This window comes from Bactrocera tryoni, chromosome 4 (assembly GCF_016617805.1).
Source record: "Bactrocera tryoni isolate S06 chromosome 4, CSIRO_BtryS06_freeze2, whole genome shotgun sequence".
Lineage (NCBI taxonomy): Eukaryota > Metazoa > Arthropoda > Insecta > Diptera > Tephritidae > Bactrocera > Bactrocera tryoni.
The window spans coordinates 74,390,493-74,405,083 of NC_052502.1; the positions used below are offsets into that span (position 1 = coordinate 74,390,493).

The 14,591-nt window shown below is 37.9% G+C and overlaps 1 protein-coding gene across 2 annotated transcripts; it reads left to right on the plus strand.

The window, feature by feature from the left end:
- Nucleotides 1-663: 663 nt before the first annotated feature.
- On the plus strand, nucleotides 664-13,065 carry LOC120775041. Of its 2 annotated transcripts, none has more exons than XM_040105016.1 (12): nucleotides 664-2,423; nucleotides 7,001-7,759; nucleotides 7,821-9,380; nucleotides 9,446-9,675; nucleotides 9,742-10,109; nucleotides 10,185-10,423; nucleotides 10,518-10,708; nucleotides 10,948-11,109; nucleotides 11,201-11,662; nucleotides 11,725-11,863; nucleotides 12,259-12,632; nucleotides 12,735-13,065. In XM_040105016.1, the coding sequence occupies exons 1-12, from the start codon at nucleotides 1,200-1,202 to the stop codon at nucleotides 12,955-12,957; spliced, it is 5,931 nt and encodes a 1,976-aa protein (XP_039960950.1). In that variant the 5' UTR covers nucleotides 664-1,199; the 3' UTR covers nucleotides 12,958-13,065. The 2 variants fall into 2 exon arrangements, with proteins under 2 accessions (XP_039960950.1, XP_039960951.1); XM_040105017.1 differs by having other exon boundaries at nucleotides 7,037-7,759.
- The last annotated feature ends 1,526 nt before the right edge of the window (nucleotides 13,066-14,591 follow it).

Genomic DNA, 14,591 nt, shown 5'->3' on the forward strand with positions numbered 1-14,591 from the left:
CAGTAAGATTTGTGTAAAGAAAAAACATAATGTTTGTAATTTAAAATTTAAACGACTTAAAGAAAATCGAACGCTAAAACTATGATATTAAACGCGTTGCGATGAAATGAATTTTAGTGTTAAAGAAAATATAAATTTTACAATGAAATTGAGACGTGCGAACGTGCTGTGGATGATGAATTGTCTTAGGAGTAAGCGGGGCGGTGAGGTGAAGCTGAAGTAAGAAAGCAGCGTTGGCGCAAGTAAATCGAACATCTACCGAGCGTGAATATGTAATTCATACATATATATACATAAATGAAGTTAAGCAAAATTGTTATATTACTTAAATATTGAAAATGTTCGAAAACTGAAATGAAAAGTGCAAATAATTTGTTTAATTATACAAAAAAACAGAAAACATGTGAGTACATACAGAAAAGGCAATACATATTTAACTAATAGCTAAAGAAGAAGCAGAATAAGCAAAAGTGTAGATAAGTAATGCAAGAAAAACAGCAGTGCTAAGAAGCAAAGCATTAATTATTACGTTCAAGAGCAGCAAAAAGTGTATTGCCGAGTATAGAGATTTGTGGAGCTGTGAATATACATACATATGTAAATTGATTGAGCGTAAAAAAATTATATATAACATATATGAAATTGCAAACAAATATTCGGAAATATTAAATATTTTGAAATACTATATTAAATATTTGGTGTAAAGTAGTTAAAATTGTGTTAACACAACCGCGCTGCACTGAAGTAAGACAGCGAGCACTTGTGGGTAAGCAGAAGTGGCGACGTGTACGAGGGGGCGTTGGGCGTAAACAGCTGTGAACACAATTTTTTATGTGTAAACGCTGGACAATTTGTGCATTTTGTCCATAATAATAGTGATAAACGAAATTCGATTATTGAAGTTGACTTCAAAATATCTGTGTTTTGGAACAAATCCGTGCTGATTAATTACGAAAAAAAAGAATACTTCACGTTGAATTACATTGCTAACGTGTGATTGCTATTTGGTTACACAAATCCACACAAAATATAAAAAGTATCTATGTATCCGTATAAATGCTTATGCCGATTGGAAATAGAATTAGTTACATATTACATCTAAATGTAAATATTTCGTATATATGTAGATAAAAAATTGAACTGCAATTTAAGATTGTAGTGTAGACATTTGTTTTCCCCCACTAATACCAATTAATAACATGACTACCGCCGATTGTATGGAGTCACTGCTCAGCTCTATGTCCAGTACTTTTGATGCTGAATGCGCTACGAGCACCGCTGAAGGTGGTTCGCTGCTCAATCACGATTTGGCCGAAGACAAAACGCTGAAATGGCGCACTATGGTGAATAATCGATTCGCATGCAAAGATAAGGACAGAAAAGCACAAACACATAAGCAGCAGCAGGCGTCAACGACGGCGGCCAACAGCACTCAACAGGAGTGCAAACAAAGCCAAAACGGCAGTACCAACAGTAGCAACAACAATAACAACACAAAACATATAAAACTAGAGCAACTCGCCAAGGGCAGTGGTGACAACAAGTTGGAGGAGTTGAACAAAACTGAAAATAAAATAAAATTGACAGCACAGGATCAAGAAGATCGTGCATCTACAACCGATTTTATGGAAGAACAAATGAAAGCTTTGTTGGCGGATGATGAGGACTTGCAACAGCCGACGGAGACCACAACAAGTGGCGCTGCGCTGGCGGAACACATGTTGTGTGTGTCGGCTGTAAGTAAAGAGGAAGCAATCGGCATGGAAGATAAAGTATCTTTGCATGAAAGTGAAACTTCAATTGCAGCAGGCGTCGGCCCGGATGCAGCGCACAGAAAAAGACGCAGCAACACCAGCACCAGCAATAGCAACTGCAGTAACTACAATAGTAGCAGTAATGCCAGCATTGGCACAGTCGCTCAAGGTCAATCCGATGATAGCTTTCATGACGGCATTACTGACACAAAGCGTACATGCCAACAAGTTGTGCCGTACACAGCGAATGCACAGCTGGAAAGTGATATGACAGCCGAGTCAGCAAATCAGAATTTGGAAAATTCTTTGGTGGCAGCTACCATTAGCGCGGATGCTGCTGACTTAGTTATGGTCGAATTGGATTCAATCAAGCAAGATATTGATGATGTCGATGAGGATTTGCTTGCAACATCATCTAGAGGTGACTCATGTGACATACCGATTGTTGATACCATAACAACAACAGCAATTACACCAACATCAAACATGCTGCTAACGACGGCAGCACAACTGCCGAAAACGGAACTCACCAGCACTACCACCAGCACTACCACCAGCAACATAAATAGCAGCACACTACTCAGCTTAGAGCAGGGAGTAGACGCAGAGAAAGAGTGTGTGAATACAGCCGATAACGATGTGGCCAACAGCGATGCTACTGATAAAATTGTAAGTACTTAAACAAAAGTTTATAAAATGGCTTAGGTGGAGAAATTTAGGTAGGAAGTTATGAAATAAATAAATAAAATAAGTTGGCAAAATGTTAATCCGTTTTGCGATAACAATTTTTTTCCACTCAAAAAATTGATTTTATTACAACGTAATACCAAAACTTCAATGAAGGAGCGACGGTGGGACATCGGGGAGGCTTAGCAACAATGATTTGCAGATCTTTGTCCCGAAGAATTTAGTGAAATCATCCCCATGTCTAATACCATGTTCCGACCGACACCTAATCATGAGATTTATGCTGTTGAGTAGATTATGTCACTATTCTAATAGATTGGGCAAGTTTCTTCATACAAAAATTACTTTTGTCAATTTCGTCACTGAGGAGATTTGAACGTAATCTACCCGAAATCTCCCTGTGCAACTGCGTTTGTCAGTAAGGCAATCTATTACAAAATCAAAGCTGATTACACTACAAAAAGAAATTAAATCGAAATGACAAAGACCTCAAGTTGCCTCACGAATCTTGAGTGACCGTTGTGTAACTGAATATTATTGCATATCAAAGTTCAACCTATCTAGAATCGACTACGACATACCAAATATGTGACCTGCGTACAATGAATCCCCGCATGATTCATCGAAAGCAACCTTCTCTTTATTTTCGAAACCCGTTGAAACAGCACGTTTCTTGGCTCTCTCGTTAAATTACTTCGATGACAACTAACTGAATCTTGTCACCAAAAAAAATTATCAGATAATTCTAGTTCCTTGAGCTCTATATCTCTTCGCAATGTAAAACTTAAGGTCCATTAATTGCTAAGGATGACGGCATTGGAGTCTTACTTACTGCTGAAGGTTTTATGTAACCGAAACGAAACGGTTCGTAAAGAATAGGCTTCCTAAATAAATCATTCGGATTGATTGAGAGTGCACCATATAAGCATAAAATGTGTTACAGACTCTCCCTAGCCTTTGGTGCCAAACAATTCCATTCGTGCTCTAGTTTGCCCTCTAAAAATTCACCTACGTACATACATATGTATGGATACGTGTGTAGTTCGGTTAAAGCAACACTCATCTAGCCAACTACGATCATATTTACTTTATGTTTAGTTCGGCAGCTTTTTCTATTATATATTTCGTGCTTTTGCAAAAAATATTTGCTTTTGCCTGCACTAGCTGTTACTAACTTCTTTGTTGCTTTTGTTCTACGTGATTCTTTCCGCAAATTTTTTAAATTTTATTTCCCTAGAAAAAAATGTTTGAAATTCAAGAGAATTAAAGAAGCATAAAATTGCAAATACAAATATACAAATGTACGTAGACCCACTCCAATTTTGGCGCTCGCGAAAGCTCTCTTAGCTTCTACTATTTCTGCTTGGCTGTTTTATTAAATATCTTTAAATAAACAAATAATTATCACCTATTAGTTAATAAAGCGTTATTTTACCTAGTTTTATCTGCACTTAACCCTCTCCCATATTCGTACTTGAGCTTTCTGAAGCTTTTCCTCTTAGTTGCAAATCATTTTGTCATCCATTAATAAGAAATTTAAAATTTACTAGAAATAACAGTATAAATCCATCCTTTGCATATAGAAAAATTGAATTATCTAGATATGTGGCACTTGTTTGAAGTTCAGGGAATTCCCTCACTTGGTGCCACTGCTACCTGCTACTCAAATGAAAGCTAGCAAATGTTTAGTTTTCGTCGTCCACTAGCAATCGATTCGTTCATACTACGTATACATTTACACATACATATATTTATTTGTGTATGCTTATCTCTTAGATTTGTTACTGTAAGCTAAAAATCACAATCCCGAAAATTGATTTAGTCCCGAAACTTATTTTTCGGGATCGCATTTAAATTTTTCCTACTAGACAGGGTTTATGTAGTATAATAAAATAAAATAATCGAGTCCCGAAATATAGTTACAATCCCGAAATATATTTCACGGGATTGGATATAAATTTTCTTGACTAGAAAGCATATAAAAAAGTAATAAAATAAAAGAATAGTGTCCCAAAATATATTTGCCAGAATAGGATTTTAATTTTTCTGATTAGTGTTAGTAAATGAGTAAATAAAATTTTAGAATAACAACGAATTTCATATATTTAAGAAAATATATATTCGATGCACCCTGTACGTAAAACGAAATTGGATTTATAGACGAGTTTTAAAAATTGCAAGTATTTTAGATCCAACTCTGCTGTTAAAAGCTCACAGTGGTCTACTTTTAAGCTTTTGGCCGAAGTTAAAAGCCCTCCGAAAGCTAGCGCCAATGTGGTGCTAAATATTTTATGAATTTTGTTAAGTTTCACTTCGTTATAAACAAAGTTCCATACTATTCAACCATTAATCATAAAATTTGTATCCCCTAATAGACCCTTGTGTAAACGTCGTCCGGCTTATCTATCAAATTTAAGGATCAATCTGTTCAAAACCGCGCCGAACAGCTAATTTGAGGTTTTATTCTTTATTTTAGGACGACAAGTGAAGACCCATTACTATTACACAAACCCGAATATCAGTTCAAAACCACGCCAAGTAGCTCATTGGAGATTTGTTTTCTTAATTTTAGGTCGATAAGTAAAGGTCCATATACCCGTTTTGGGAAAGTTTTCATTAAGCTCACTCGGCCATCTGCACTTCCTTCAATTCTAGCGCGAGCTCTCCCGACATTGAGTATGCCACCTCTTTCGGGATTGCCAGCACGATTCGTACACAAGTGTCTATGCACATATCGATTCAAAGCAGCGCGAGCTTTCAGTTCCAAAACACGTGCATAACGCCACTAATGATATCATTTTTGTGTTTATTTGAGTGGATGGAATTTTATTTTATTCTCTTATTGTTTTTTTCATTTCTTTTTTGTGGTATATACCTATTTGGTGTGTCCGAAATTCGTGTTTGAGTCAGGTCGGAGTATGGTAATTTCGAGTTTGAAAAGGTTTTGCTTTGAGGAAATGGTTGCTTCAGATTTTGTAGTAGACGTGCTAATGGACCTAGAAGCTCGGGCGAGATGCCTAAATCGGTTTAGTGCACTTCGTTAGACTAAGCTTTTGTAACGGGTTATGTATTTTTGTAGTGCTTGCGGCTTTCATCTCTCACTTTGCGGTATTTTTGAGTCAATAATGAAAGAGATGGAAGTGGAGAGCTCTGTGTACAATTTTTGAACTTTTTTTTTAAGTTTTCGCTGGTAAATTTGTGTAAAGATGATACGTCGTTCGTATATCCATCAACATACTTAATACCTTCATTAAGAAAATAAGTGATTTCAGAAAGAAACTGATAAATAGAGCTTAACTCCATCGATACCTCCATACCAAGATTTATTAAAGGTTCTTTTCCGGCCTTACTAGTAATTAAGGGACTTATTAAAAATTAAAGGCCTAGTGGACTGTGGTAGTATGGAATTTTAGGCTTATATAAATAATAAGAGATCGAAAACGGATGCGTGAATCTCGAGTCAGATTAGAATTTTTCGTTCCTTCCAGAGTAGATTGGGAAAACGGCAAGGTGACAAGGGCGCGGGGTAAGCATTATGTAGGCATCTATTCGGATGGCTTCAAGCTGTATAGCCGAGTGGGAGGTGGGATCTTCTCTGCAAAGTTAGATACCAAAATCGCCTTTCGCCTACCAGACCACTCCAGTGTCTTCCAAGTGGAGATCACAGCAATTAAAGAAAGCCTTCTTGTTCTGGCGAGAAGTGTGCTCACAACAAGGAATATATTTATATATACAGACAGCCAGGCGGCTGTTCACTAAAGCCTCATAGGGTTCCGTCAAGTTAGTAAAATAATGTCTTTGATCACTTGTTTTACAGGTATCTAGAGGTTGTAATGCATTTCTCGATCAATTTGCTATGGGTTCCAAGGTATAGTGGTATTGTTGGAAACTATGAAGCAGATGAACTAGCCAGAAAAGGCGTCACTCTACAATTAGATTCCGGAAAAGAGGGTATTTATATTTAATCGATATATATCGATATAGCCAAGTCTCGGTAGAATCAATCTCTGACTCATTCGATAAGCAGGTAAGGGTAGCATGAATGGAATAGGAAGAGAATAGCAACTAGCGGTCGAAAGATTCTTGACGACGTCTTGGAAGTTGCGCAGATAAAGCTTTTCATACTGATGAATTCAATCTACTCCCAATGCTATCACAATGGCCCTCAATAAGGTCTATGTGCGTCACTAGATGACTACACAACCCACCTACCTAACTGGGATTTTTCGTTCAGGAACTGTAATTTCAATCGGAATCTCATATTCAAATCAATAGTACAGTTCCTAGGGTTGGAACCTCATTCAAATTTTTTTCCAAAAGCCTACTTAAAAACAAACGCTAAAGGGTTACATGCCTATTCCTTCTGGGGTTATTTTCAAAACTGTAGTATGGTTCCTGGGGTCGAAACCCCAACGAGAATTTCCTAAAGCCTCTTCAAAATTTATTGACCGGGTTATATATGTAGAGAGGTTAGATAGATTTAACACCACGGCGTTCTCCAATGATAACGAATTATATGTCTATTTCTTCTTGGGTTCTCTTACTGGTTTTCCAATTAGATAATTCTTTTAACTCTGGCATTTTCACAATCACAGGCTACAAATGCGCGTGCGGCCAGTGTTAGTCCGCTTCGTCGCTTACGACGTACGCGTCGATTGTCCGAAGTTACTAATCCATCCGATTCTCTGCCTGCTGAGACGACAAAGACGGTGACCAAAGTGGAAAGTCAGGAAATTGCAGCAACCGTTGACGAAGCACAGCCAACAACGAAGCTAGAGCCGGTTCAAAACATGAATCTTCCTACTACAACAACTGACGCTGCCGGTCCGCCACCAGCTACAACTACTATAGCAGCAGGTGCACTTGAAACAGCGGCAGCGGCGGCGGCAGCTGCTGCACAAATCCAACAGCTGCAGCCGGTGAAGCGTGGCCGTGGACGTGGCAGAAAAATCACCGTAACAATGGAGGGCTTTGAGCAAAGTGTCGACTTGCCGGCTAGAGAGGAGGATAAACAGCATTTGGCGGCATTGGCGGACGCTGCGACATTAGCAACAACAAGCGTCGCGCCGCAAGAGCGCAAAACAGTTGGACGCAAGCGCAAACAACCAGATGACGTGGAAAGTACAAACGTAGTGACGTTGCCAGTCATCAAAATAGAACAGGAAGATACTACTGTAAGTGGTAAGGACGTATCGTTGAGTCCTGGCACCGGCGCCGCAGCGAATAGCGGAGATGGCGGCAAGCGGATGCGGCGCAGCGTGCGGCTGGGTAACCGCAACGATAGCAGCGCGACACCTGGCGGCAACAGCAAACACTTGGTAAGTTTGAATATAATTCGCTTTGCACTTAATAGGTTAACATGCGTACCGTTACTTGTAGGATGGTCCACCGCTTGAAGAAATCAAAATCGAACCCACGACTTGTGTGGTAAATCCACAACTAACACTAATCGACCCGCTAAGCTTGACGGAAGCACCAAGCAGTGCTGGTAAGCCATCCATCCCAGTGGTAGAAGAGCGGACGCCACCAAAGAAACGCGGGCGCAAGTCAAAACTACATCACCTGCAACAACAACAGCTGCAGCAACAGCAACAGTTAGAAAAATCACAATCTGGCGCAAGTGGCGCGAATAGCGAGAGCAGCGATCACACGCCGCCCGGCTCAGCAACAAAACGCAGCAGTCACCATGCGGACGTTATCATACCGAAACGATCACAGCGACGCATTAAGCCAACGACGAAAATACTTGAAAATAGCCAGCTGCGCTATGAATTCGAAACGACTAATATGGTGCGTTTGACGCAGGCGCAGAACTGGGAGGATAGTGGCGGCAGCGGCGGTCAAAACGTCGAGTCCAACGCTGCGTTAGAAGCGGAGAAAGCGCATACGGGTAACAAGCAGGTGAAGACGGAGAAGGCTGAACGCGCGGACGCCGCCGAAGAAAAAGCTACTACCCACGGTTCAAATTCTGTCAAGAAAAAACTGTGTGGTAAATTATTGCGCGACATTGAAGCATCGCGCGCCGCATTGCTAGCTAAGGAGCAAGCGCAGCTTGCGCGTCCACGCGTAGACGTAGATAAGTTCTTGGGTGAAATCAAAGCGGCGAAATGGCATACAAATCGTTTGTCAGAGGAGCGCAAACTAACAAAGAAGCAGCAGCGCAAGCTAGCCAAACAGAAGGAAAATAATTTGCGCAAACTCGGGCTGCGCCGTAATACCAGCGAAGAGGCCAGCGATATAGAGAGCCTAAGCGACAATGAGGAGTTCGTGCCAACCACGCGCGTACAAGTGGAACGACGCAGTCATACGCTGCGGCAACGCTCCGCCATTAAAGAGAGCACACCGACACCAACCGCTGCGCCGGCGCAGTCAATGCCAGTTCGCGCTGCAACCGCTTCGCCGACAAGCGCCAAAGCGGGACGAAAGCCGCAAGCGCGTCAACGTAACGTCGTTGAGAAGTCGGCAGCAGCAGCGACCACTAAGCCAACCGCAAATGTTAGCGTGTGCAAACAGAAATTACTGAAAGCGCCCTCGCTTGAAGTCATCGAGATAAATGAATCATCACAAGAGCTACAATCGCCCAGCAGGCGCTCAGTGGGCCTGGCAGCTGCCACTGTCAGCGCGTTGAACGCAATCGGCACTGTGGTAACCATACCATCACCCCCACCACCGGCCAGAACTGCGCAGCAACGCAATTTAATTTGCTATTGCGAGAAGAAAACACAATTCTACACGCGCAACACACCCGACACGGCCTACTGTTGGGCCATTGACAACATCGAGGAGCAGAAGGTGGGCTGTAGTAATCAATTGAGCGGAGAAGTGTTCAATCTGCTGCGCCCCAGTCAGCGTGTCAGCTATATGGTGCTGTGCGAGGACCACAAGAAGCGACTGAGTACACACAATTGCTGCGCCGGTTGTGGCATATTTTGCACGCAGGTGCGTGTCGGTTAGGAAAATATATTTTGTAAAGACTAACTAAACTTTTGTGCTTCCACTTACAGGGGAAATTTGTGCTTTGCAAGCGTCAACACTTTTTCCACGCCGAATGCGCCGAGAAGTTCATACTCAGCAGCCCTATAGATGCGCAGCAAACGGCCAGCAACTACACTAGTCCCACATTGGTGCTGAAGTGTCCGCACTGCGGCATCGACACGCCAGAACGTACCTCCATCGTCACGATGAAATGCCAAACATTGCCTGTATTCTTGCCTAGTCAAAGAGCGCCAAAGATGTGAATACAAATTGTGACCTCACTCGAAATACATATGCCAAATAACCGTTATTTTTTTCGTTACAGCAAAGCTGCGAAAATACCGCTACCCGTTTTGAGCGGCGCCGCGCAACCAAATGGCCATTCCAATGCTGTGACTGTTAACAGCGCTGCAAGCGTAAACGCTGGTGTCGGCGCATCAACGTCGCTTGCTGCTGCTGGCAGCGCCCCCAACAACACTGTACCGCTACGTACGCTGCGTACACATCAAATCAATTTCGAGCAGCTGATACCCGAATCCGTTATGAATGTGGTGCTGCGCGGTCGTGCGCCAAGCAATCGCGATGCGCGTCGTGGCGCTGGCAGCACACGCAGCTCTATGTCGGAATTCTCCACGCGCGACATGTACTACGCGGTGAAGAATGACGATCTCGAGCGCGTTGCTGAAATACTCGGTGCGTGTTTTTTATATAGAAAATAAAAAAAAAGTTAAAAAAATCTATAAATACTTGTCTTTTGGCATATTGCAGCCTCTGATTTCGATGTGAAGACGCGCATGCGCGAATTCCTTAATGGCACCTGCTTGCATTTGGTGGCGCTTTCTGGCACCTTGCCGATGGCCTTTCTGCTACTTTGCAAGGGTTATGCCAAGGAGTTTATAAATATGTTGGACCGCGAGCTGCGCACCGCGGCGATGTGTGCGGTATTGGGTGACAAGTGTGATATACTGAATTTGTTCATACAATGCGGCGCGGATTTGGCAATAAAGGTATTTGAAAAAAAAAAAAATTTAGATGTTAAAATTTTAAAATAATTTTTTTTTTATCTCTATCTCTCCATTTTCTTCAAATTTTGACACCTAGGGCCTAGATGGCAAAACCTGTCTACACATTGCCGCCAAACTGGGTAATCTCGAAGCAGCGCAATTAATTATCGATAGTTATCGCTCATGCCGCAGCATATTGAACTTTTTGGACTTTATAAATACACAAGATGATGGTGGCTGGACCGCTATGGTGTGGGCAGCAGAGTTGGGACACACGGAAATTGTGAGGTGAGTGGCTTTAGAAAACGCTTCTTGCGATTTTCGGGTCTACGTAACCGGGAGGATCGCGGATTTTTATCCGACCAAGTACTATCAACAATGTATGTATATTTTCTACCGTTACAACAACAACCTAACGGAATTGTGAAGGGACTTATGCAAGCAAAATTTAAAAAAAACTGTTATAACTCCTACAAGAAGAAGAAGCTAAATCAATTCTCTTATTGTTCTCATATCTTTCTTCACAGTTTACTACTCAATCACGGTGCCGATCCGAATATTTGCGATAATGACAATAACACTGTGCTACATTGGGCCACTTTACATAGTAATGGCTTGGAGACGATCACAATGTTGCTGCAAGCCGGCACCGATTGCAATGTACAAAATGTGGAGGGTGATACACCGCTGTAAGTATGCCGCTAGGATTTCAGCCAACAAAAATTAACTCTATCCGTCTCTTTCTCTCTTTTCTCTTTCACTCCACCCTATTTTGTGCAGTCACATCGCCTGCCGTCACTCCATTACCCGCCTCTGTATTGCGCTCATCGCTAACGGCGCCGATTTGATGGTCAAGAACAAAGCCGACGAATTACCATACGATTGTATACCGCACGAGGACTCGGAATGTGCACGCACTGTTGGTTTCAACATGCAAATGCGTTCATTCCGTCCGCTGGGTCTGCGCAGTCGCATTATTTGCGATGACATATCGAACGGACGTGAAGCGCGTCCGATACAAGTCGTGCGTAATGAGCAGAAATTGTGTGGCAGTCTGAATGGCGCTGAGCACAATGGTGGCAATGAGCTGCTGGGCGCTTCTACGGCCGCTGCAGCGCATGACGAGTCCGATGAGATTATGCTGCCCGATCTGAAGTATATCAAAAAGTCGATAATTTTGCAAAATTGCACGCCAATCGATTATCGTGTAGCGCAAATGCGCATCTGCTCGTGCATGGATGGGTGAGTGGTGGAAAAAAAAATTTTTTTTATATGAAGCATATATGTTTTTTCGATATTTCTAGCTGCATTTCATCGCAGTGCCAATGCAGCGAAGCATCGGGTCAAAATTGGTACACGGCGGAAGGTCGTTTGAGTGCCGATTTCAATTTCGAAGATCCAGTGCCCATATTCGAATGCAATGACGTCTGCGGTTGTAATAAGGTGAGTGTGGGAGGGAATCGGAGTAAATATTATAATTAAAATTTTAAGGTTATGCAATAAAATGCGAATTTATTCGATTATTTTCGAACGATTATTTATTATTTTTCAAAATTGTATAAATTAATTATTGTAAATTAAAATTATTTATATTTTTTTATTTATAATTATTTTTTTTTTTTAATTTTAACTTTAGTTTTATTTTATTCGGAACTCTTTATATTTTAATTCATAGTAATTTTATATTTTTTATTTTTTGTATTTTTTTTATTGTTTTATTTTATTTTTATTTAATTTTTATTTATTTTTTTATTTTTAATTATTTTTTATTTATTTTTATTATTTTTATTAATTTTATTTGTAAAAATATTTAATCAAATAAATTTATTCCCTTTCAGCTCTCTTGTCGAAATCGTGTTGTTCAAAATGGCATACGCATACCATTACAAGTGTTCGAATGCAATGACACCACCAAAGGTTGGGGCGTACGCACCCTCGTGCAGGTGGCGAAAGGCACTTTTGTATCCGAGTATATCGGCGAAATACTCAGCAATACGGAAGCCGATCGCCGCACAGACGACAGTTATTGTTTCGACTTGGAAAATGGTCATTGCATCGATGCAAATTACTTTGGCAATGTAAGTCGTTTCTATAATCACTCGTGCGAACCGAATATTGTGTCGGTGCGCGTGTTTTTCGAACATCAGGATTATCGATTTCCGAAAATTGCATTTTTCGCTTGTCGTGACATACAAGCGGGTGAAGAGTTGTGGTGAGTTTGGAAATTCTTAAATTTCTTATTGATTTTTTTTAAATAAATAGTATTTAAATAATTAATTTTTTTTATATTTTTTCAAAAAATTTTTCGCAACAGTTTTGATTATGGCGACACCTTTTGGCTATTCAAGAATCGCCATCTCTCGTGCAAGTGTCTAACCGCCGCTTGTCGTTATGCGTCGGCCAAACCCGACGGCGCTGATGCTGCGCCGACTACGAATGCCGCGTTGTTGTCTGCTACTTCGGTTTCACTCGGCGCTCTACAGCAGGCGTCTGAGGCAGCAAGCAATAGTAATTTAAGAAATGGTCATGCTGCCTAAATGTTTGTAGTTTTAAGTTGTAATTTTAATTTAATCTTATGTTATTGTATTAATGGAAGAACATATAAGCACTATTTGTTAAGCAAATAAATTAATTTTTTAAAAATATATTTGCTAATTAATTTTTTTATTTTAAATTTTATTTAAATAATTTTTTAAATATTTTGTTAATAATTTTTTTAATAATTTTTTTATAATTTTTTTTTTAATTTTTTTTATATTTTTTTTTATATTTTTTTTATAATTTTTTTCATACATTTTGATCTGTTTATAATTTTTTGTTTATAATTTTTTTTAATAAAAATTTAATGAAATATACTTTTATAAATGATTTTTTCTTGTTAAAATAAATATGCATCGTATATTTGGTTAATTTTTTGTACATATAATTTAGTTTTTGTTTAATATTATATATAATTTTGTTTATAGGATATTTTTGAAGAAACAGAGTTTGAAATTTAATGTATAAAATTGTTATACAAGAAAGTTCGAGGAACTATTAATCAAACACTTTGAATATATTTTTATTTAAAAAGTGTTTTTATCATTAATTTAATTTACCCTTTTTTAATTATTTATTATTTTTTTTTATATTCATTATTTATTTATTTTTTTTTATTATTTTTATTTATTTTTATTATTATTTTTATTTATTTCTTCAATCAAAAAATTTGAAATATTTTTTTATTTAAAAGTTTAAAAACTAATTCTTAAAAATATTTTGTAAATAAATATTATTTGTTTATTTATTTCTGTATTTTTTTTAGTTTTTTTTGTTTTATTATTTTTTTATATTTTTATTTTTTTATTATTCTTGTTTCTTTTAGTTTTATTTTTTTTAATTCTTTTTTATTTTTATTTAAAATTTTTTTATATTATTTTTATTTTTTTTTATTTTTTTTTATTTTTTTATATTTTATTTTTATTTAAATTTTTTTTAGTTTTCTTATATACATACATATAATTTAATTTGGTGAGAAAAGTTTTCAATAGAAAATTTAAATGCAACTCTAATTTTTTTGTATTATTTTATGTTATATTTATAATTAATTTTATATTATATTATATGTATTATTTATGATCAAGAAAATTGTTATACAGATTGAATAAATTTTTTATAATATTATTCATTATTATTATTTTATATTAGTTATTTATTTTCTATTTTTGTATTTTGATTACTTTGAAATTTTTTGCTTTGTTTGATATTTATTTTTTTCATTTTATATTAATTTTTTTATTTTATATTTATTTTTTTATATTTTATATTATTTTTTTTTATTTAACATTTTTTTTTATTTTATATTTATAGATTTTTTTTCTTTACTACTTGAGGTTTGAGTTTGAAGCTAGTAATTTGTTTTTGTAAATTAATTTTAAATGCATAGGTTTTAAGATAAAATATAAATGGCAATGAGTCAGTAATTTTTTTTTGTTATTTAAAATATTTTTTGTTGAAAAATCCATGTAGAAAATATTTTTTCCTAACCTATCTTATATAGTAAAGTACTGCCACTTTTTGTTTTTGATTTTCTTGCTATGCCGTTCATTATTCTCTTCGAAATGATTATAGCTATTAATGAAGAATATGAAAATAATTTTGTTTCTAAAATGTATGTAGTAAATATTTGAAA